The sequence below is a fragment of the Trichomycterus rosablanca genome, chromosome 18 (genome assembly GCF_030014385.1).
Source record: "Trichomycterus rosablanca isolate fTriRos1 chromosome 18, fTriRos1.hap1, whole genome shotgun sequence".
Classification (NCBI taxonomy): Eukaryota; Metazoa; Chordata; class Actinopteri; order Siluriformes; family Trichomycteridae; genus Trichomycterus; species Trichomycterus rosablanca.
In genome coordinates, this window is record NC_086005.1 from 19,014,944 (window position 1) to 19,038,827 (window position 23,884).

A 23,884-nucleotide genomic window follows, 5' to 3' on the forward strand; every position below is an offset into this window, starting at 1 on the left:
ATATATATATATATATATACAGTGTATCACAAAAGTGAGTACACCCCTCACATTTCTGCAAATATTTCATTATATCTTTTCATGGGACAACACTATAGACATGAAACTTGGATATAACTTAGAGTAGTCAGTGTACAACTTGTATAGCAGTGTAGATTTACTGTCTTCTGAAAATAACTCAACACACAGCCATTAATGTCTAAATGGCTGGCAACATAAGTGAGTACACCCCACAGTGAACATGTCCAAATTGTGCCCAAAGTGTCAATATTTTGTGTGACCACCATTATTATCCAGCACTGCCTTAACCCTCCTGGGCATGGAATTCACCAGAGCTGCACAGGTTGCTACTGGAATCCTCTTCCACTCCTCCATGATGACATCACGGAGCTGGTGGATGTTAGACACCTTGAACTCCTCCACCTTCCACTTGAGGATGCGCCACAGGTGCTCAATTGGGTTTAGTCCATCACCTTTACCTTCAGCTTCCTCAGCAAGGCAGTTGTCATCTTGGAGGTTGTGTTTGGGGTCGTTATCCTGTTGGAAAACTGCCATGAGGCCCAGTTTTCGAAGGGAGGGGATCATGCTCTGTTTCAGAATGTCACAGTACATGTTGGAATTCATGTTTCCCTCAATGAACTGCAGCTCCCCAGTGCCAGCAACACTCATGCAGCCCAAGACCATGATGCTACCACCACCATGCTTGACTGTAGGCAAGATACAGTTGTCTTGGTACTTCTCACCAGGGTGCCGCCACACATGCTGGACACCATCTGAGCCAAACAAGTTTATCTTGCTCTCGTCAGACCACAGGGCATTCCAGTAATCCATGTTCTTGGACTGCTTGTCTTCAGCAAACTGTTTGCGGGCTTTCTTGTGCGTCAGCTTCCTTCTGGGATGACGACCATGCAGACCGAGTTGATGCAGTGTGCGGCGTATGGTCTGAGCACTGACAGGCTGACCTCCCACGTCTTCAACCTCTGCAGCAATGCTGGCAGCACTCATGTGTCTATTTTTTAAAGCCAACCTCTGGATATGACGCCGAACACGTGGACTCAACTTCTTTGGTCGACCCTGGCGAAGCCTGTTCCGAGTGGAACCTGTCCTGGAAAACCGCTGTATGACCTTGGCCACCGTGCTGTAGCTCAGTTTCAGGGTGTTAGCAATCTTCTTATAGCCCAGGCCATCTTTGTGGAGAGCAACAATTCTATTTCTCACATCCTCTGAGAGTTCTTTGCCATGAGGTGCCATGTTGAATATCCAGTGGCCAGTATGAGAGAATTGTACCCAAAACACCAAATTTAACAGCCCTGCTCCCCATTTACACCTGGGACCTTGACACATGACACCAGGGAGGGACAACGACACATTTGGGCACAATTTGGACATGTTCACTGTGGGGTGTACTCACTTATGTTGCCAGCTATTTAGACATTAATGGCTGTGTGTTGGGTTATTTTCAGAAGACAGTAAATCTACACTGCTATACAAGTTGTACACTGACTACTCTAAGTTATATCCAAGTTTCATGTCTATAGTGTTGTCTCATGAAAAGATATAATGAAATATTTGCAGAAATGTGAGGGATGTACTCACTTTTGTGATACACTGTATATATATATACAGTGTATCACAAAAGTGAGTACATCCCTCACATTTCTGCAAATATTTCATTATATCTTTTCATGGGACAACACTATAGACATGAAACTTGGATATAACTTAGAGTAGTCAGTGTACAGCTTGTATAGCAGTGTAGATTTACTGTCTTCTAAAAATAACTCAACACACAGCCATTAATGTCTAAATAGCTGGCAACATAAGTGAGTACACCCCACAGTGAACATGTCCAAATTGTGCCCAAATGTGTCGTTGTCCCTCCCTGGTGTCATGTGTCAAGGTCCCAGGTGTAAATGGGGAGCAGGGCTGTTAAATTTGGTGTTTTGGGTACAATTCTCTCATACTGGCCCACTGGATATTCAACATGGCACCTCATGGCAAAGAACTCTCTGAGGATGTGAGAAATAGAATTGTTGCTCTCCACAAAGATGGCCTGGGCTATAAGAAGATTGCTAACACCCTGAAACTGAGCTACAGCACGGTGGCCAAGGTCATACAGTGGTTTTCCAGGACAGGTTCCACTCGGAACAGGCTTTGCCAGGGTCGACCAAAGAAGTTGAGTCCACGTGTTCGGCGTCATATCCAGAGGTTGGCTTTAAAAAATAGACACATGAGTGCTGCCAGCATTGCTGCAGAGGTTGAAGACGTGGGAGGTCAGCCTGTCAGTGCTCAGACCATACGCCGCACACTGCATCAACTCGGTCTGCATGGTCGTCATCCCAGAAGGAAGCTGACGCACAAGAAAGCCCGCAAACAGTTTGCTGAAGACAAGCAGTCCAAGAACATGGATTACTGGAATGCCCTGTGGTCTGACGAGACCAAGATAAACTTGTTTGGCTCAGATGGTGTCCAGCATGTGTGGCGGCGCCCTGGTGAGAAGTACCAAGACAACTGTATCTTGCCTACAGTCAAGCATGGTGGTGGTAGCATCATGGTCTTGGGCTGCATGAGTGTTGCCGGCACTGGGGAGCTGCAGTTCATTGAGGGAAACATGAATTCCAACATGTACTGTGACATTCTGAAGCAGAGCATGATCCCCTCCCTTCGAAAACTGGGCCTCATGGCAGTTTTCCAACAGGATAACGACCCCAAACACAACCTCCAAGATGACAACTGCCTTGCTGAGGAAGCTGAAGGTAAAGGTGATGGACTAAACCCAATTGAGCACCTGTGGCGCATCCTCAAGTGGAAGGTGGAGGAGTTCCAGGTGTCTAACATCCACCAGCTCCGTGATGTCATCATGGAGGAGTGGAAGAGGATTCCAGTAGCAACCTGTGCAGCTCTGGTGAATTCCATGCCCAGGAGGGTTAAGGCAGTGCTGGATAATAATGGTGGTCACACAAAATATTGACACTTTGGGCACAATTTGGACATGTTCACTGTGGGGTGTACTCACTTATGTTGCCAGCTATTTAGATATTAATGGCTGTGTGTTGAGTTATTTTCAGAAGACAGTAAATCTACACTGCTATACAAGCTGTACACTGACTACTCTAAGTTATATCCAAGTTTTATTTCTATAGTGTTGTCCCATGAAAAGATATAATGAAATATTTGCAGAAATGTGAGGGGTGTACTCACTTTTGTGATACACTGTATATATATACAGTACCGGCCAAAAGTTTGGACACACCTTCTCATTCCTGTGGTTTTTCTTAAATTTTTTTTAAATTTTCTACATTGTAGATTAATACTAAAGACATCCAAACTATGAAGGAACACATATGGAATTATGTAGTAAACAAAAAAGTGTTAAACAAACCAGAATATGTTTTATATTTTAGATTCTTCAAAGTAGCTATCTTTTGCTTTAATGACAGATTTGCACACTCTTTGAAATTTTCTCAACCAGCTTTATTAGGTTTCCACCTGGAATGGTTTTCAATTAATGTTTGTGCCTTGTCTAGAGTGAATTTTTGGAATTTGTTGCTTTTTTAATGTGTTTGAGACCATCAGTTGGGTTGTGCAGAGGTAGAGTTGGTAAAATATAAAACATATTCTGGTTTGTTTAACACTTTTTGGTTCACTACATAATTCTTCATAGTTTGGATGTCTTCAGTATAAATCTACAATGTAGAAAATAAAAATAATCAAGAAAAAACATTGAAGAGAAGGTGTGTCCAAACTTTTGGCTGGTGTGTCCAAACTTTTGGCCTGTACTGTATATATATATATACAGTGTATCACAAAAGTGAGTACACCCCTCACATTTCTGCAAATATTTCATTATATCTTTTCATGGGACAACACTATAGAAATAAAACTTGGATATAACTTAGAGTAGTCAGTGTACAGCTTGTATAGCAGTGTAGATTTACTGTCTTCTGAAAATAACTCAACACACAGCCATTAATGTCTAAATGGCTGGCAACATAAGTGAGTACACCCCACAGTGAACATGTCCAAATTGTGCCCAAAGTGTCAATATTTTGTGTGACCACCATTATTATCCAGCACTGCCTTAACCCTCCTGGGCATGGAATTCACCAGAGCTGCACAGGTTGCTACTGGAATCCTCTTCCACTCCTCCATGATGACATCACGGAGCTGGTGGATGTTAGACACCTTGAACTCCTCCACCTTCCACTTGAGGATGCGCCACAGGTGCTCAATTGGGTTTAGTCCATCACCTTTACCTTCAGCTTCCTCAGCAAGGCAGTTGTCATCTTGGAGGTTGTGTTTTGGGGTCGTTATCCTGTTGGAAAACTGCCATGAGGCCCAGTTTTCGAAGGGAGGGGATCATGCTCTGTTTCAGAATGTCACAGTACATGTTGGAATTCATGTTTCCCTCAATGAACTGCAGCTCCCCAGTGCCAGCAACACTCATGCAGCCCAAGACCATGATGCTACCACCACCATACTTGACTGTAGGCAAGATACAGTTGTCTTGGTACTTCTCACCAGGGCGCCGCCACACATGCTGGACACCATCTGAGCCAAACAAGTTTATCTTGGTCTCGTCAGACCACAGGGCATTCCAGTAATCCATGTTCTTGGACTGCTTGTCTTCAGCAAACTGTTTGCTGGCTTTCTTGTGCGTCAGCTTCCTTCTGGGATGACGACCATGCAGACTGAGTTGATGCAGTGTGCGGCGTATGGTCTGAGCACTGACAGGCTGACCTCCCACGTCTTCAACCTCTGCAGCAATGCTGGCAGCACTCATGTGTCTATTTTTTAAAGCCAACCTCTGGATATGACGCCGAACACGTGGACTCAACTTCCTTGGTCGACCCTTGCGAAGCCTGTTCCGAGTGGAACCTGTCCTGGAAAACCGCTGTATGACCTTGGCCACCATGCTGTAGCTCAGTTTCAGGGTGTTAGCAATCTTCTTATAGCCCAGGCCATCTTTGTGGAGAGTAACAATTCTATTTCTCACATCTTCAGAGAGTTCTTTGCCATGAGGTGCCATGTTGAATATCCAGTGGCCAGTATGAGAGAATTGTACCCAAAACACCAAATTTAACAGCCCTGCTCCCCATTTACACCTGGGACCTTGACACATGACACCAGGGAGGGACAACGACACATTTGGGCACAATTTGGACATGTTCACTGTGGGGTGTACTCACTTATGTTGCCAGCTATTTAGACATTAATGGCTGTGTGTTGAGTTATTTTCAGAAGACAGTAAATCTACACTGCTATACAAGCTGTACACTGACTACTCTAAGTTATATCCAAGTTTCATGTCTATAGTGTTGTCCCATGAAAAGATATAATGAAATATTTGCAGAAATGTGAGGGGTGTACTCACTTTTGTGATACACTGTATATATATATATATATATAGATATAGATATAGATATAGATATATATATATATATAGATATAGATATAGATAGATAGATAGATAGATAGATAGATATATATTCTTTATTTGTCATATACAGTATACATATACAGACGTACAGTACAATGAAATTCTTTCTTCGCATATCCCAGCCTGTTTGAAAGCTGGGGTCAGAGCGCAGGGTCAGCCATCGTACAGCGCCCCTGGAGCAGACAGGGTTAAGGGCCTTGCTCAAGGACCCAACAGTGGCTGCATAGCAGAGCCTGGATTTGAACCGCCAATCTTCCGGTTGATGGCCCAAAGCTCTTCCCACTAGGCTACCACTGCCCCACAGTTGACAGTGCATATCAGAGCAAACTCCAAGCCATGGGGTCAAAGGAATTATCTGCAGACCTCAGAAACAGGACTGTGTCGAGGCATAGATCTGGAGAAGGGTACAGAAAAATTGCTGCAGCTTTACAGGTCCCAAAGAGCACAGTGGCCACCATCATTCCTAAATGGAACAAGTTCTGAACCATCAAAAATCCTCCTAGACCTGGCCGCCCGGCCAAACTGAGCGATCGGGAAGACGGGCCTTGGCCAGGGAGGTGAGCAGGAACCCGAGGGTCACTCTGACAGAGCTCCAGCATATCCTTGTGGGGATGGGAGAACCTATCAGAGGATCAACCATCCAGGCAGCACTCCACAAATCACGCCTTTATGATACAGTGGCCAGACGGCACATGACGGCCCGCTGGAGTTTGCCCAAAAGGCACCTAGAGGACTCTCAAACCATGAGATACAATATTCTCTGGTCTGATGAAACCAAAATTGAACTTTTTGGCCTGAATACCAAGCGTCACGTCTGGAGGAAACCGGGCATCGCTCATCACCTGGCTAATGCCATCCCTACAGTGAAGCATGGCGGTGGGAGCATCACCATGGTTGATACCAGAGATTACATATTGCAGCAGCAGCGTAAACAGATCCAGTCCAACCTTTCCTCCCTCAAACACTGCCAGTTGTGTTTGTGTGGACACCCGGGCAGGTCAGTGGCTCTGCTGAGCCAGTCTGCAGTGGTGCGCTGACTGCTGCGTCACCCGAGTGCCCAGACACTGGCATTTGTGTACACAGTGAGACCGCATTACCCGATTCCCCTGAACACCTCATTAAAACCAACAAGTACTAGCTTTTTGTGGGCCGAAAATGCAAAAGAAAAATTTCAGGTCTCCATATACTCTGGCTAATGTATTACTGTGTAGTTGTAGCGTGGTCATAATTTACTTACGCTGCTGGCCCTTCATGTTTCATAATCCTGATGGCACAGTCCATAGTGTTCTTGTATTTGTGAGATTCCAGGCCCTGTACATAGACACCAATTACAAATCACAAATTATTTATTTGCAGTACAGTCTTAATAGACATAAGCACAAAGCAATTACAATTGCACATTCTATAAAGCTATAAAGTATTTTATCTTCATAACTGTGCTTGCAAATCTTTGTAATTGGCTAACTGTCCAATGTACACATTGTATAAACTTTTAAAATGCTTTCTAAAGCTCCAACAAAATGCTATGATTAGCTCCATGGTGACTTATAATGTAAAACCGTCACTGTTCATCGTTACTGGCTGCATTTTTTTACAGCTGTATTTTTTGTACAACCCCAAATCAGAAAAATTTGCTAATATACCTCCATTCCTGCATATCAGGCCTGCAACACATTCCAAAAAAAGTTGGGACAGGGGCAATTTAGGGCTAGTAATGAGGTGAAAATCTAAATAATGATGTAATTCCAAACAGGTGATGTCAACAGGTGATTGTAATCATGGTTTGGTACAAAAGCAGCATCCAGGAAAGGCTGAGTCTTTGATGAGCAAAGATGATCAGAGGATCTCAAGATTGTCAACAAATGTGAGTAAATTATCGAAATGTTTAAAAACAATGTACCTCAAAGAAAGTTTGGTATGAGTGGATATTCCACTCAAGGAATCAGGAGGAATTTCAGTGCGTAAAGGCCAAGGGTGCAAGCTTAAGCTGAACGCCCGTGATCTTTGATCCCTCAGACGGCACTGCATCAAGAACCACCACTCAACAATAGCTGATATAACCACATGGGTGAGGGATTACTTTGGCAAACCTTTGTCAAGCACTACAATACAGAGTTACATTCACAAATGCCACTTAAAACTTTACTGTTTGCAATCCTGTCTGCAATCAAATAAAAGTCAAAGTAAATGTAAGGAACACTGCATTTTTATTTTATTTGCATTTTCCATACTGTCCCAACTTTTTCTGATTTGGAGTTGTACAATCATGACAAGTAAATGCTATATAAGTATTCAGTATTTGTATAAGTATAATTGTATAAGTATTTGTTTATTTGAGTGTGGAAAACACAGTAAACAACATCTACAGCAAAAAAAACCCCTCCTTCTCCAAACTCTATTACTCTAAACTTATAAGCAATTTTGACTATAGTCATACTAATTTATGAACAGAGGTTTCACAATACATCATCACTGACATTACCATCTGGTAAGTGTGTCTATGACTGATAAGATAATATAATAAACACACACCTGCATTCGAGTCTTAATCACATCAAGCGGCGTGTTACCAAACACACTGGCAGCTCCAGCTATGGCTCCAAATATTCCAGTCACCAGAGGGTTTATGGGTTTGTTGGGGTTGTCACCTGGTTTTAAAACAGGATAAAATCAGTATTTATTTAGTCATGCTTCTTGACAATCTTGAACTAGATATTGGAATGCATTTGTACTGTGAATTTCATGAAGTACTTAAATCAATACAGACCCTTGTACCAGTTCCTAAGGGAGGTCATGACGTAGAAACGAATAGCCTGGTTTGATCCTTGCTTCAATACTGTCGCCGTCAATCCCTGATATGTTCCCTTTAATCCTAAAAAAACCAACACAAAAAAGATTTAAAAAATCACCCAACATGAAAATCCAGTATGTTCAGTCAGCAGTCATAATGATCTGTTCTGTTCGTTCTAAAATTAGCTCTCCTAGCTTATTATATCTGATAAGTGTTTAAGTGGACGTGTGGTCACCAGGCCTGGTAAGCAGACATGTGATAATCACTTGACAGCCCACTGTTAGTGAATAAATACACTGATCAGCCATAACATTATAACCACCTTCTTGTTTCTACACTCACTGTCCATTTTATCAGCTCCACTTACCATATAGAAGCACTAGATTTACTGACTGTAGTGTAGAAACAAGGAGATGGTTTTAATGTTATGGCTGATCGGTGTACATGGCTTTAATTCTTACAGTGATTTACTGGATGTAATGTTGTATTGTAAACCAAACCTATGAAATGTCATGTTTACTGGTAATATATTTGCTTTAATAAGCAAATAAACAGCCAACTGCTAATTAATGAGATGACTTTACATGGTACATCTACCACAGTGGTGCAATTTGTATGTATGATTTATACACTACTGTGAAAAACCATTTTGCCCCTCCCCTGATTTCTTCTATTTTGACCCTCACCCCTGATTGAGGAGAACGAAGCTAACCCACGCCCCCTCCGACACGTGGCCAGCAGCCGTATGCATTTTGTCACACACACTAGGCGAGTGCATATATGCGAATCAGCCTTGTGTACGGAGAGAGACACCCTGATCCGCACTCTTTCTCCGCCTCTGTGCAGGCGCCATCAATCAGCCAGCAGAGGTTGTAGTTGCATCAGTTACGAGGAGTCCCTATTCGGCTTAATACCCCACCCCTATATGAACAACAGGCCAATCGTTGTTCATGTGGCAGCTCAGAAATCCCAGCTCTGGTGTGCTAGTGTATTTTACCACTGCGCCACCTGAGCTTATAAATGACCACTGCTGCTTTGTCACATTGCCAGACAGGTTCTAATGTTAAGTGATTCTTAATGGCTAGTGAAACTGAACCCAACTGTCAATTGCATTTGGTTAACTAAGGGGGCAATTACTTTTTCACATAAAAGACTCATTTAGCCAAGATTGGTCAATGTTTGCTACTTTATTAAAAAAAAAAAAAAAAAAAAAAAACAGTGTAAGCACAAAAACACTTTAAGGACAAGACTTCTCAATGCATTATAACAGAATTTTTTTACACTCTATAGCCCTGAATATTATTAAAAATGTAGAAAAACGGAGAGCCACACCCTGATCAGCATTATTCCTCGACTCTGTGCAGACGCTATCAACCAGCCAGCAGAGGTTGTAATTGCATCAGTTATGAGGAGTCCCTATCCACAGGGCCGGAGTGGGCCCCTTTTTCAGCCCGGGAGTTTCATGCCCAAACCCGGCCCACTTTTTCCACAGAGGAAAAATTTGAATAAATGAAACAGCAGCTAGCTCTTACAATGACTTTTTATTGGGTATAAGTTCAGGTGTATGTTGGTAAGTTAACAAAAAACACTTCACTTAAACATGTTTAATTCAAATTTAAATCAGATAAAGATTTAAAAGGTAAAAAATGTGATAAAGATGAAAAAGTATTTACATTTGTACATGAGCAATAAGTTGAAATAAAAATTAAAATTGCATTTGTCTTTTTAACAGAGAGGTGCTCTATTGTTAGGTTTACACTAAACTCTTAAGTAGCTTCACTATTTAGTAGGCTACCTACAGCATCAAAAGCCTCCTAAGCAGTGCACTTTATTAATAACGGTGTCATTGTCTATAGACATGAGACATGGCTTATCTGCTGCTCTGAGGCTAAAAAATAACATTTCATTAAGGGTTAGCCTATTTTGCTGAATAACATAACATGCTTGAAGTTTTTTTTTTTTTAAACAATTTAGCCTATATTATGATGGTGTAAAATTGATAGTGATTTAGGCTGTTTGTCTTCATTTGTTAAAATAAAATAGGCTATCGTGCTGACATCTTTATGAATGTCTGAACAATTTAACATATATCATGTATATTCTCTACGTTATATTTTACATTACAAATAACTATCTTAGTTTAAATTACTACAGTACAGTAGCGTCGGAACAAAAACATTCCATTAATGAGTTAGGCTATTTAATATATCACACTTCAAATTATGTTTATTAATTTTAGCTTGAAACTGGATATTTGTGATTAATGGTGTGTATTGGGTTCTACAAAATAAACTACGCTAAGTTGACTTGGCTATGTTGCGCAATACCGGCCGCATGGGGTCTGTCACCTGGAAAACAGGTCTGTTAATTTGACACATTTGGCAGCATCTTCTTCCAATGCCTTTCTTTTTTTTTTTTTTTTACCTGGTCTTTTCGGCTCCACCTGGCCTCTTCCTGCCCTCCATCACCACCGACTTGCGCTATTCTGTTGCTAAATTTACTGTAACACCGGCGCTCCAGAAAAGACGCCTCATGGGCCAAACCAACTTAAACATGTGGGAGGGGGGGATTCCCTCAGATGGTAGAACCCATCTAATGTACTGCGGTGTAGGGGCTGCGCTGTCAGACGAATGGAGAATGAATGCAAGAATAAGATTAGATAAGTGACAGAAAAGTGTCAAAATTATTTTTCCCAACCGGCCCAAACTCGAGATTGACATGAGCCGGCCCATCGGGAATCCTCCCGAATCTCCCGATTAGCCACTCCGGGCTTGCCTATCCAACTTAATACCCCACCCCTATATGAACAACAGGCCAATCGTTGTTCATGTGGCCGCTCAGCCCAGCCGGATGGCAGAGCTGAGATTCGATACGATGTATTCAAAATCCCAGCTCTGGTGCAACCCGTCCACTTGTTTAAACTGTTTTTGGAAATAATGAACAACCTTTTGAAAAGAATGTGTGTGTGTTACTACAGACCAAAAAATCTGATCTAATGAGTATAATTTCCAGTAGGTAGCAGGTAGAGGATAATGATACAAACCTTGTGTTCTAACTATTTCTCTAACACCATGAAAAAAGCCTCGGTACTTGGGATTTGCTGAGGTCTGATCATGGATAAATTTGACCTAAAATGTGAGGAAAAGAAATAGAGTTTAATAATTCGAATCATGTGTAAAATCACAGTTGTAAAACGACAGTTTAGTTTGTTTGAAGTCATATTTATGTTAAGTAAACGCACATTTTCACTCATTTTTCACTTGTTTAGTCATCTTAAGTAATTGCTTTGTTCTTTAGGGCAAGCCGTAGCCTAGTGGTTAAGGTACTGGACTAGTAACCAGAAGGTCGCTGGTTCAAGCCCCACCACTGCCAGGTTGCTGCTGTTGGGCACTTGAGCAAGGCCCTTAACCCTCAATTGCTCAGACTGTATATTGTAACTGTACTGTAAGTCGCTTTGGATAAAGGCGTCTGCTAAATGCCGAAAATGTAAATGTAGGGGTTGTAGGGGTCACAAGCAGTGTTTCTCGCCACAACCCTAACCAGGATAAAGCAATAGTACAAAAGAAAAAGGAATGGGACTGCTGAGAATGGCAATGATCTGTAACCACTAACCACATCATCTTACACACCTTTATCGTCTCCATAGGACAGACTACAACTACCGCCTCTGCTACCCCAGCGCCCAGTCCGCAGATCAGGCCTTGGGTACTGTCCAGCTTCCCAGACTCATCCCTCATCTTGTTACTGAGGAACTCAAACATCCCGAACCTAACGAGAAAGCAGAAAATGTGCATGAAATGAGTGACAAAAGTCTGTCAAATCAGTAATCAAAACTCTATTCAAGTCAGACAGCTAATACAGTTCCCACTGTAAGATACACCGATCAGCCATAACATTAAAATCACCTCCATGTTTCTACACTCACTGTCTATTTTATCAGCTCCACTAACTATATAAAAGCACTTTAGAGTTCTACAATTACTGACTGTAGTCCATCTGTTTCTATACATACTTTTTCAGCATGCTTTCACCCTGTTCTTTAATGGTCAGGACCCCCACAGGACCACCACAAAGCAGGTATTATTTAAGTGGTGGATCATTCTCAGTACTGCAGTAACACTGACATGGTGGTGTGTTAGTGTGTGTTGTGCTGGTATGAGTGGATCAGACACAGCAGCGCTAATGGAGTTTTAAAATGCCGTGTCCACTCACTGTCCACTCTATTACACTCCTTACCTAGTTGGTCCACCTTGTAGATATAAAGTCAGAGACGATCGTTCATCTATTGCTGCTATTTGAGTTGGTCATCTTCGAGACCTTCATCAGTGGTCACAGTACGCTGCCCACAGGTTACTGTTGGCTGGATATATTTTTGGTTGGTGGATTATTCCCAGTCCAGCAGTGACAGTGAGGTGTTTCAAAACTCCATCAGCATTGCTGTGTCTTATCCACTCATACCAGTACAACACGCACTAACACACCACCACCATGTCAGTGTCACTGCAGTGCTGAGAATGATCCACCACCCAAATAATACCTGCTCTGTAGTGGTCCTGACCATTGAAGAACAGGATGAAAGGTGACTAACTAATTGTAGAACTACAAAGTGCTTCTATATGGTAAGTGTGTATATATGGTAATGTGTATAGCATCAAGGAGGTGGTTTTAATGTTATGGCTGATCGGTGTATAACGGTGGTAGCATCATCTTACAGAAACATTTCTGGGCAGCAGGGACACATTTTATTTTCATGTTTTACCACTGCTCTATTCTGGTCAGGGTCACAGTGGGTCCAGCTTCTCTGGCATCACTCAGCAATGCAGCAACACACCCTGGACAGGAGGCCAATCAATCACTGTGCCTCGGCCATCTGTCCCCCACCTCCCCAAGGACATAGCCAATCATGTCTGTATATAGACGTCGGACCAGGTAATAGCACCACCGGGGATTCGAACCCTGTTTGTTAACATTATATACAGTAAACATTGTTTCCTGTTAGAAGAGACTAAATGAAATGGTTACCTTACTGCTGCTTTGGGAATAGAGCCATAAAGTAATGAGCTGAGGCCACGATACAGGCCCTTGACCCCATGACTCTGTACGGTCTGCTTGACACAATCACCTGTACAAGAAAACAACCAGAGATAAATGACTTTTAGCCAAAATTAATTTAGCATGAACGACACATATACACCGATCAGCCATAACATTAAAACCACCTTGTTTCTACACTCACTGTATCAGCTCCACTTACCATATAGAAGCACTTTGTAGTTCTACAATTACTGACTGTAGTCCATCTGTTTCTCTGCATGCTTTTAAGCCTGCTTTCACCCTGTTCCTCAATGGTCAGGACCCCCACAGGACCACTACAGAGCAGGTATTATTTAAGTGGTGGATGATTCTCAGCACTGCAGTGACACTGACATGGTGGTGGTGTGTTAGTCTGTGTTGTGCTGGTATGAGTGGATCAGACACAGCAGCACTGCTGGAGTTTTAAAATACCATGTCCACTCACTGTCCACTCTATTAGACACTCCTACCTAGTTGGTCCACCTTGTAGATGTAAAGTTGATCGCTGAGAAGATCGCTCATCTATTGCTGCTGTTTGAGTTGGTCATCTTCTAGACCTTCATCAGTGGTCACAGGACACTGCCCACGGGGCGCTGTTGGCTGGATATATTTTTGGTTGGTTGACTATTCTCACTCCAGCAGTGACCGTGAGGCGTTTAAAAACTCCATCAGCACTGCTGTGTCTGATCCACTCATACCAGCACAACACAGACTAACACACCACCACCATGTCAGTGTCACTGCAGTGCTGAGAATCATCCACCACTTAAATAATACCTGCTCTGTAGTGGTCCTGTGGGGGTCCTGACCATTGAGGAACAGGGTGAAAGCAGGCTTAAAAGCATGCAGAGAAACAGATGGACTACAGTCAGTAATTGTAGAACTACAAAGTGCTTCTATATGGTAAGTGGAGCTGATAAAATGGACAGTGAGTGTAGAAACAAGGAGGTGGTTTTAATGTTATGGCTGAAAGCTTATCTTGCGAATGTCCTGTGGTTTAAACAGTTAATGATTGTTTTCTGTTGTGAACCCTCATTCAAAAGCTGGTCAAATAGAACACCAGTAAGCATGACTGGTCTTTTGGCTCACTGTCCCAGCAAAGCACATTTCCCAAGTGGATAAATAGTGCCAGCGAATATGAAAGAGTGAAGCTACCTTCCAAAGTTCAGGGACTATGAACCTCTGATATAGCTGTGATGCATGCTGGAGATAAAAGAAGGTAAAGGTCTCCAACAGCATGACCCGGGCACATTTAAATACTACAAACAGTTACTGCTACTTGTATGTTCAGGCCATACGTTTTCTATATTATACTCACTCACTTTCTTAACTGCTTATCCAATTAGGGTCGTAGGGGGGTGCTGGAGCCTATCCCAGCTTTTCAATGGGCGCAAGGCACTGTGTGAAGAAACCAGAGCTTCCGGAGGAAACCCACGCAGACACGAGGAGAACATGCAAATTCCACACAGAAAGGCCTGGGGATCGAACCCAGGACCTTCTTGCTGTGAGGCGATAGTGCTAGCTACCGAGCCACCGTGCTGCCCATATGTTATACACTGATCAGGCATAACATTATCACCTGTCCATTTTATCAGCTCCACTTACCACATAGAAACACTTTGTAGTTCAACAATTACTGACTGTAGTCCATCTATTTCTCAACATGCTTTGTTAGCCCCCTTTCATGCTGTTCTACAATCATCAGGACTCTCCCAGGACCACTACAGAGTAGGTATTATTTGGGTGGTGGATCATTCTCAGCACTGCAGTGACACTGACATGGTGGTGATGCGTTAGTGTGTGTTGTGCTGGTATGAGTGGATCAGACACAGCAATGCTGTGGATTTTTTAAACACCTCACTGTCCCTGCTGGACTGAGAATAGTCAACCAACCAAAAGTATCTAGCCAACAGCACCCCGTGAGCAGCGTCCTGTGATCACTGATGAAGGTCTAGAAGATGACCAACTCAAACAGCAGCAATAGATGAGCGATCGTCTCTGACTTTACATCTACAAGGTGGACCAACTAGGTAAAACAGTGAGTGGACAGTGAGTGGACATATTTAAAAACTCCAGCAGCGCTGCTGTGTCTTATCCACTCATACCAGCACAACACACACTAACACACCACCACCATGTCAGTGTCACTGCAGTGCTGAGAATGACCCACCACCCAAATAATACCTGCTCTGTGGTGGTCCTGTGGGGGTCCTGACCATTAAAGAACAGCATGAAAGGGGGCTAAAAAAGCATGCAGAGAAACAGATGGACTACAGTCAGTAATTGTAGAACTACAAAGTGATAAAATAGACAGTGAGTGTAAAAACAAGGAGGTAGTTTTAATGTTATGGCTGATCAGTGTACACTATACAGCCAACATTATGTGGATACCAGATAAAAAGCCTTTTTGACATCCCATTCCAAAACCATCAGCAGTTTATTAAAACTGCTATCTTTCTGGTTGGGCTTTTCCACAAGATTTCGGACTGTTTGTGTGTGGGGAATTTGTGGCCATTCATTTAAATGAGCATTCGTCCGGTCAGTTACATCTTAACAAAGATCATGACCAAAACACCTGGACTCCAGGAAAAGCTGGTGTTATATAGAGAGAGTTCAAGAAATGACGCACCAATCCCTTTGAAGCGTGGTGGGTTCGCCCTTTCGTCCAACTGCAACTGTGTCTTCACATACTCTGTTGGAAATGTGATGCAGATCTCAATCCCTCCGGCGAGTCCACCTGTGAAAACAGAGGCACGGATTTAATCTTGCGGCTGTTCAAACAGTTCAAATTTGTGTCAGGTTGTAAATAATGTAAATAGGATTTAAAAAGGATAAAATTATTAATTAAGAAACAAAGAAAACCAAATGCTTGGGTGGCGTGGCAAAATAACACGCTTGCTCAATACCACTGGGATCTTAAACTCTCAACTTTACACTTACAGTAGTGACCATATACACCGATCAGCCATAACACTAAAACCACCTAGGGACCACAATGGAAATAAGTCTACGGATTTTTTGTGTTATCCCTGACTGTTTCAGTTTCTTATAAGAGGCATTGCATGGTTCATGTGGTTCAAAAATGGTTCAATAAAATCAATCAATCAATCAAACCTCCTTGTTTCTACACACATTGTCTATTTTATCAGCTCCTGTAGTCCATCTGTTTCTTTGCATACTTTTTTGCCCCCTTTCATGCTGTTCTTCAATGGTCAGGACCCCCACAGGACCACTACAGAGCAGGTATTATTTGGGTGGTGGGTCATTCTCAGCACTGCAGTGACAATGACATGGTGGTGGTGTGTTAGTGTGTGTTGTGCTGGTATGAATGGATCAGACACAGCAATGCTGATGGAGTTTTTGAACACCTCACTGTCACTGCTGGACTGAGAATAGTCCACCAACCAAAAATATCCAGCCAACAGCACCCCACGGGTAACGTCCTGTGACCACTGATGAAGGTCTAGAAAATGACCAACTCAAACAGCAGCAATAGATGAGCGATCTTCTCAGCGATCAACTTTACATCTACAAGGTGGACCAACTAGGTAGGAGTGTCTAATAGAGTGGACAGTGAATGGACACGGTATTTAAAAACTCCAGCAGCATTGCTGTGACTTATCCACTCATACCAGCACAACACACACTAACACACCACCACCATGTCATTGTCACTGCTGTTCTGAGAATGATCCACCACCCAAATAATACCTACTCTGTAGTGGTCCTGGGAGAGTCCTGACCATTGAAGAACAGCATGAAAGGGGGCTAAGAAAGCATGCAGAGAAACGGATGGACTACAGTCAGTAATTGTAGAACTATCAAGTGCTTCTATATGGTAAGTGGAGCTGATAAAATGAACAGTGAGTGTAGAAACAAGGAGGTGGTTTTAATGTTATGGCTGATCGGTGTACAAAGCAAGCAATTGAGAGTTAAGGGCCTTGCTCAGGAACCCAACAGTGGCAGAGCTAGTAACACTCCAATTAAGTGTTGGAGAAAATTTTAGAATTTTTAGTGGAATTCAAATGGAAATGTTATTTTATTTGTTATGTAAATTTATAGGTTCACCGCAGTGAGTTAGAGACGCCATAAGGTCTACATAATTGTATTCACACATGCACAAACTTGACAATATACACCAATAAGGCATAGCATTATGACCACCTTCCTAATATTGTGTTGGTCCCCCTTTTGCCCTGACTCGTCGAGGCATGGGCTCCACTAGACCCCTGAAGGTGTGCTGTGGTATCTGGCACCAAGATGTTAGCAGCAGATCCTTTAACTCCTGTAAGTTGTGAGGTGGGGCCTCCATGGATCGGACTTGTTTGTCCAGCACATCCCACAGATGCTCGATTGGATTGAGATCTGGGGAATTTGGAGGCCAAGTCAACTCCTCAAACTAGTTGTTGCGCTCCTCAGGGTGCCTTATCCTGCTGAAAGAGGCCACAGCCATCAGGGAATACCGTTTCCATGATGGCTGTACATCGTCTGCATCAGTGCTTAGGTAGGTGGTACGTGTCAAAGTAACATCCACATGGATGGCAGGACCCCAGGTTTCCCAGCAGAACATTGCACAAAGCATCACACTGCCTCCGCCAGCTTGCCTTTTCCCCATAGTGCATTCTGGTGTCATGTGTTCCCCACATAAGCAATGCACACGCACCCGGTCATCAGCATGATGTAAAAAAAAATGTGATTCATCAGACCAGGCCACCTTCTTCCATTGCTCCGTGGTCCAGTTCTGATGCTCACGTGCCCATTGTTGGCACTTTCGGCAGAGGACAGGGGTCAGCATGGGCACCCTGACTGGTCTGCAGCTATGCAGCCCCATACGCACCAAACTGCGATGCACTGTGTATTCTGACACCTTTTTATCAGAACCAGCATTAACTTCTTCAGCAATTTGAGCTACAGTAGCTCGTCTGTTGGATCGGACCACACGGGCCAGCCTTCGCTCCCAACGTGCATCAATGAGCCTTGGCCACCCATGACCCTGTCTCAGGTTTACCACTGTTCCTTCCTTGGACCACTTTTCATAGATACTGACCACTGCAGACCGGGACACACCCCACAAGAGCTGCAGTTTTGGAGATGCTCTGACCCAGTCGTCTAGCCATCACAATTTGGCCCTTGTCAGACTCGCTCAAATCCTCACGCTCGCCCATTTTTCCTGCTTCTAACACATCAACCTTGAGGATAAAATGTTCACTTGCTGCCTAATATATCCCACCCACTAACAGGTGCAGTGATGAAGAGATAATCAGTGTTATTCACTTTACCTGTGAGTAGTCATAATGTTATGCCTCGTCGGTGTACAATAATAATGAAATTGATTCGAATATTCATTTCAATGAATAAATGATTCCTCTCGGCTACTCTCGTTACGGGTTGCCACAGCAGATCATTTGATAGCGTGTTTAATTTGGCACAATTGTTACACTGATGCAACCCCCCTATTAATCAGGGAATGAAATGGCACCAAGTACAACGATATGTGTCCCCTAAATGGCTGGGTTCATGTACCACCATATGCCTTCTGTATTTCTAAACCCAGCCCTGGATTCAAACTCATGGAATTTCAGTAAGTAATTTGATTTTTAAGGAATAAAAAGCCAATGGAGTGTAAAATTGAATTGTGGCTTGGTTTAAGCTTGATAAAATAGCGCCACTGCCTAAAAAATGTAAAGTTAAGTGTCTTCAGTGGTATTTTAATAATCTAAAGAACCTTTAAAACTCTTAATGGCAGTGCTTCTGTATATGTTATAGCTTGATCACAACTGTCTGAAGCCTCCTTAAAATTTCTTAGCCCAGCTGAAGAGCAGACAGCGAGACTGCCTGCTATTGGCTCCTGTGTTCTCCCCACTGAGCCTCCCACTGGCTTCTCTCCATGTAAGCAGGGGTGTGTCTGCAAGCCCCAAGTCCTGCTGCTGTACAGTTTACAGAAACGACTAGGTTGTGCCACATTGACATATACACTGAATAGTTGCTTTGCAAGCCTGTTAGGACACTGCACCAGGTAATGACACACTGCATTCTCAAACAGGTTCTCATTATCCAACCACACAAACGCATGCATGTTATTTTCTCACAGACGTGAATGGACTGAGATCAGACTAAAATCATGCATTGTTGGAATTAAGACCCAACTCTACACACACTGTCCATTTTATCAGCTCCTCTCACCATATAGAATCACTTTGTAGTTCTACAATTACTGACTGTAGTCCATCTGTTTCGCTACATGCTTTGTTACCCGTCTTTCATGCTGTTCTTTAATAGTCAGGACTCTCCCAGTACCACTACAGGGTAGGTATTACTTAGGTGGTGGATCATTCTCAGCACTGCAGTGACACTGACATGGTGGTGGTGTGTTGTGCTGGTATGAGTGGATCAGACACAGCAATGCTGATGGAGTTTTTAAACACCTCACTGTCACTGATGGAATGAGAATAGTCCACCAACCAAAAATATCCAGCCAACAGCGCCCTGTGGGCAGCGTCCTGTGACCACTGATGAAGGTCTAGAAGAACTTAAACAGCAGCAATAGATGAGCTTTCATCTCTGACTTTACATCTACAAGGTGGACCAACTAGGTGGGAGTGTCTAATAGAGTGGACAGTGAGTGGACACGGTATTTAAAAACTCCAGCAGCGCTGCTGTGTCTGATACACTCATACCAGCACAACACACATTCCATGAAGCTCTCTACGCACTGTTCTTGAGCTAATCTGAAGGCCACATGAAGTTTGGAGGTCTGTAGCGATTGACTCTGCAGAAAGTTGGCGACCTCTGCGCACTATGCGCCTCAGCATCCGCTGACCCCGCTCTGTCATTTTACATGGCCTACCACTTCGTGGCGGAGTTGCTGTCGTTCCCAATCGCTTCCACTCTGTTATAATACCACTGACAGTTGACTGTGGAATATTTAGTAGCAAGGAAATTTCACGACTGGACTTGTTGCACAGGTGGCATCCTATCACGGTACCACGCTGGAATTCAGTGAGCTCCTGAGAGCGACACATTCTTTCACTAATGTTTGTAGAAGCAGTCTGCATGCCCAGGTGCTTGGTTTTATACACCTGTGGCCATGGAAGTGATTGGAACACCTGAATTCAATTATTTGGATGGGTGAGTGAATACATTTGGCAATATAGTGTATAGCAAGTCATGAGTCGAGTCTGAGTCATATGAAACGAGCCAGAGTCGAGTCTGAAGTCACTGTGTGTGTGACAAACCCATCTCTGGTTTATGGTAAAATAAGAAAAAAGATGTCCAGCAACAAAATTTTGGAGAAACTCTGTCCATTTACTCAACAGGGGTCTAAATCCACTTGACGCACCTAATACGTCAAATAAGTTTTATTAGGAGCATCTGTTTGCTCATGTTTACGGACATGAGCAGTAAAATCTGGTCTATGCTTCCCTTAAGCTTACAGATGGTTGGATAGGCACTTTGGACACTTGTAAAAGTTACTCTTTAAAACAACAGTGTCCAAAATACATCCCCACCTCTGCAATGATTGACCAGGAAAGACGTGTGAATGGGTATGGGTGGGATGTGATGAGCACATTTGATAAAAATAGCTTCTCAAACTGTAAAATACTGTAACAAGTAGTGTGCCAACCAGTCATTTATCTACAACTTTGAGCTGAAGTCAAATTCTGATGAATTACGTTAGGTATGACATTACATTGATTTCAATGCTTTTAATGCTAGTTGGGTCCTGTGAAGAACTGGCTGGAACAGGTTGCGTCAGGTTCACTTTCACCGGGAAACACTGGGAACAAGACAGGAATACCCTGTATACCATGTATGTAGACCCCCAACTGATCGAAGCACTGCTTGGGAATTCTAACCCTTGATCCCAGCGATAGTGGGCTAGTGTATTTTACAGCTGCGCTATCCAAACACCTCACTGAAGAAACATTTTAAAACGCTATTATTAGGCCGCTCAGGTGGCGCAGCGGTAAAAACACACACTGGAACCAGAGCTGGGATCACGAATACATCGTATCGAGTCTCAGAAGTGTCTGAGTGGCCACATGAACAACGGTTGGCCTGCTGTTCAGATAGGGGTGAGATATTAAAGCCGGATAGGGACTCCCTCAAAACTAATGCAATTACAACCAATGCTGGCTGATTGATGGCGCCTGCACAGAGACGGGAAAAGAGTGCTGTCAGGGTGTGTCTCTCTGTACACAGTGCTGAGCTGCACTGCACTTGACAAAATGCAAACGGCTGCTGCCCACGTGTCGGAGGGGGCGTGGGTTAGCTTCGTTCTCCTCAATCAGAGCGGGGATCGGCATTGGTGGAGAGGAAGCATGACGCAATCGGGTAATTGGACGCGCTAAAAGAGAGAAAAAGGGGGAGAAATTACTCTGCATTACCTAATTACTCTGCATTCACAAAAATGTAAACGCTTCAGGAATTCCAAAGGTCATTTCATGTGGCATTTTCAGCCGCCTTATGACACAATGCACAAGCTTCATCCCAAATGTAACAGGAAAACTAGCTAAAACGTGAAAACTGAACAGTGGCTAAATTGGACAATTTAAATGACCTTTTCAAAAAAGGAAAGACTAACTACAATGCAAACATTCATTGCACCTTTAGTGCGTCTACACAGACACGATTGGCTATGTCTGAGGGGTGGGATGGCTGAATAATCTAGCTATTGGGTCACCTACTTTGCAATTCATCCACATATAGTTCAAGAAGGCTGAGGTCAGGATCTTGTGAAGGCTACTGGAATTTATTCAACACCTCATCAAACCCTGGTTCACTGACCTTTGTTTTGTGCATGGGACACACAGCTGAAACAGGCAAGGGCCTTCCTCAATCTGTTGCTGCAAAGTCAAAATAGTTATATACACCGATCAGACATAACATTAAAACCACCTCCTTGTTTCTACACTCACTGTCCATTTTATCAGCTCCACTTACCATATAGGAGCACGTTGTAGTTCTACAATTACTGACTGTAGTCCATCTGTTTCTCTGCATGCTTTGTTAGCCCCCTTCCATGCTGTTCTTCAATGGTCAGGACCCCCACAGGACCACCACAGAGTAGGTATTATTTGGGTGGTGGATCTTTCTCAGCACTGCAGTGACACTGACATGGTGGTGGTGTGTTAGTGTGTGTTGTGCTGGTATGAGTGGATAAGACACAGCAGCGCTGATGGAGTTTTTAAACACCTCACTGTCACTGATGGACTGAGAATAGTCCACCAACCACAAATATCCAGCCAACAGCGCCCCCTGTGACCACTGATGAAAGTCTAGAAGATGACCAACTCAAACAGCAGCAACAGATGAGCGATCGTCTCTGACTTTACGTCTACAAAGTGGACCAACTAGGTAGGAGTGTCTAATAGAGTGGACAGTGAGTCGACACTGCAGCGCTGCTGTGTCTTATTTACTCACACCAGCACAACACACACTAACACACCACCACCATGCCAGTGTCACTGCAGTGCTGAGAATGATCCACCACCCAAATAATACCTACTCTGTAGTGGTACTGGGAGAGTCCTGACCATTGAAGAACAGTATGAAAGGGGGCTAACCAAGAATGCAGAGAAACAGATGGACTACAGTCAGTAATTGTAGAACTACAAAGTGCTTCTATATGGTAAGTGGAGCTGGGTGTAGAAACAAGGAGGTGGTTTTAATGTTCTGGTTATGCATATGGTGAATTGGCTACTTCAAATTGCCCCTCATGAGTGAGTCAGCGTGTAGGCGTCTGCCGCTCCCTGCAGTGAACCGGTGCCCCAGCCAGAGTGTTTTTCTGCATTGTACCTGGTGTTTTCCAAACCCTCCATGACTTGAATCAAAATGAACCTTGTAGTGAAAATGAATGAAATGACTGAAGGACAAATGAAAGAAAATAATCAATGAATTGCTGTGATCAGATCTTTAGTCTATTTCTAAACCCAACCAACAACCTGTTTTACACGTTTGTTTACTCAAGTGAGAAACCCGAGGCAGAACAGATGATGAAAGCTGAAATTCTTGTTTTCTGACAATGTTATCTAAGCTAACTTGTTGTTTGTCCTGTAAAGGATTTCACTCATATGATAATCTCAGTAGAGCTGGTTAATCAAGTTTTAGACAGGTGCTGCATTTTAACAAGCTTCAGAATTTAAGGGGGATGACAAGCTCACAATTCTTTTGCCTTTTGTCTTATTTATTATCTGAATCTGACTATCAGTGCAAGGGCAAAGGTCAGAGACACGTTAATCTTGCAACACACATCGATTTAGGTACGAGAACTGGTACCATACATCAAAGTCCAACGTTTAGCTTCAAAATGATGTCTCTAATGCTGGTTCCATTAAGGACTGGTATAGGAATTGGCAGGTTTAACAGTAACACAGCCCTGCAGGACCAGCCAGTGGGTTTGTTGTAATTATTTGAATGTGTACTTGTAATTCAGCAAAGCATGACTTTGCTTTTAAATTGCTGAGTGACTAGTTCATTTAGTGCACCATAAAAACACGTTTTTTTTAGGAATAGAACCCTTACTTACAAGTATGATCTGTTGGTACTTAATTGGATATTAGAAAATGTAATTGGACAGT

General features: G+C 43.1%; 1 protein-coding gene across 1 annotated transcript in view; it reads right to left on the reverse strand.

Annotated features, from left to right (window-relative positions):
* slc25a1b (slc25a1 solute carrier family 25 member 1b) overlaps nucleotides 1-23,884 on the reverse strand; it is a 29,205-nt gene that overhangs the window by 1,324 nt on the left and 3,997 nt on the right. Inside the window, exons 2-8 of the mRNA XM_063013652.1 lie at nucleotides 15,934-16,041; nucleotides 13,254-13,353; nucleotides 11,861-11,999; nucleotides 11,275-11,359; nucleotides 8,208-8,312; nucleotides 7,973-8,088; nucleotides 6,678-6,751 (exon numbers count right to left, since the gene is read on the reverse strand). Of these exons, the coding sequence (XP_062869722.1) occupies nucleotides 6,678-6,751; nucleotides 7,973-8,088; nucleotides 8,208-8,312; nucleotides 11,275-11,359; nucleotides 11,861-11,999; nucleotides 13,254-13,353; nucleotides 15,934-16,041 (727 nt within the window). The remainder of the gene's footprint in view (nucleotides 1-6,677; nucleotides 6,752-7,972; nucleotides 8,089-8,207; nucleotides 8,313-11,274; nucleotides 11,360-11,860; nucleotides 12,000-13,253; nucleotides 13,354-15,933; nucleotides 16,042-23,884) is intronic.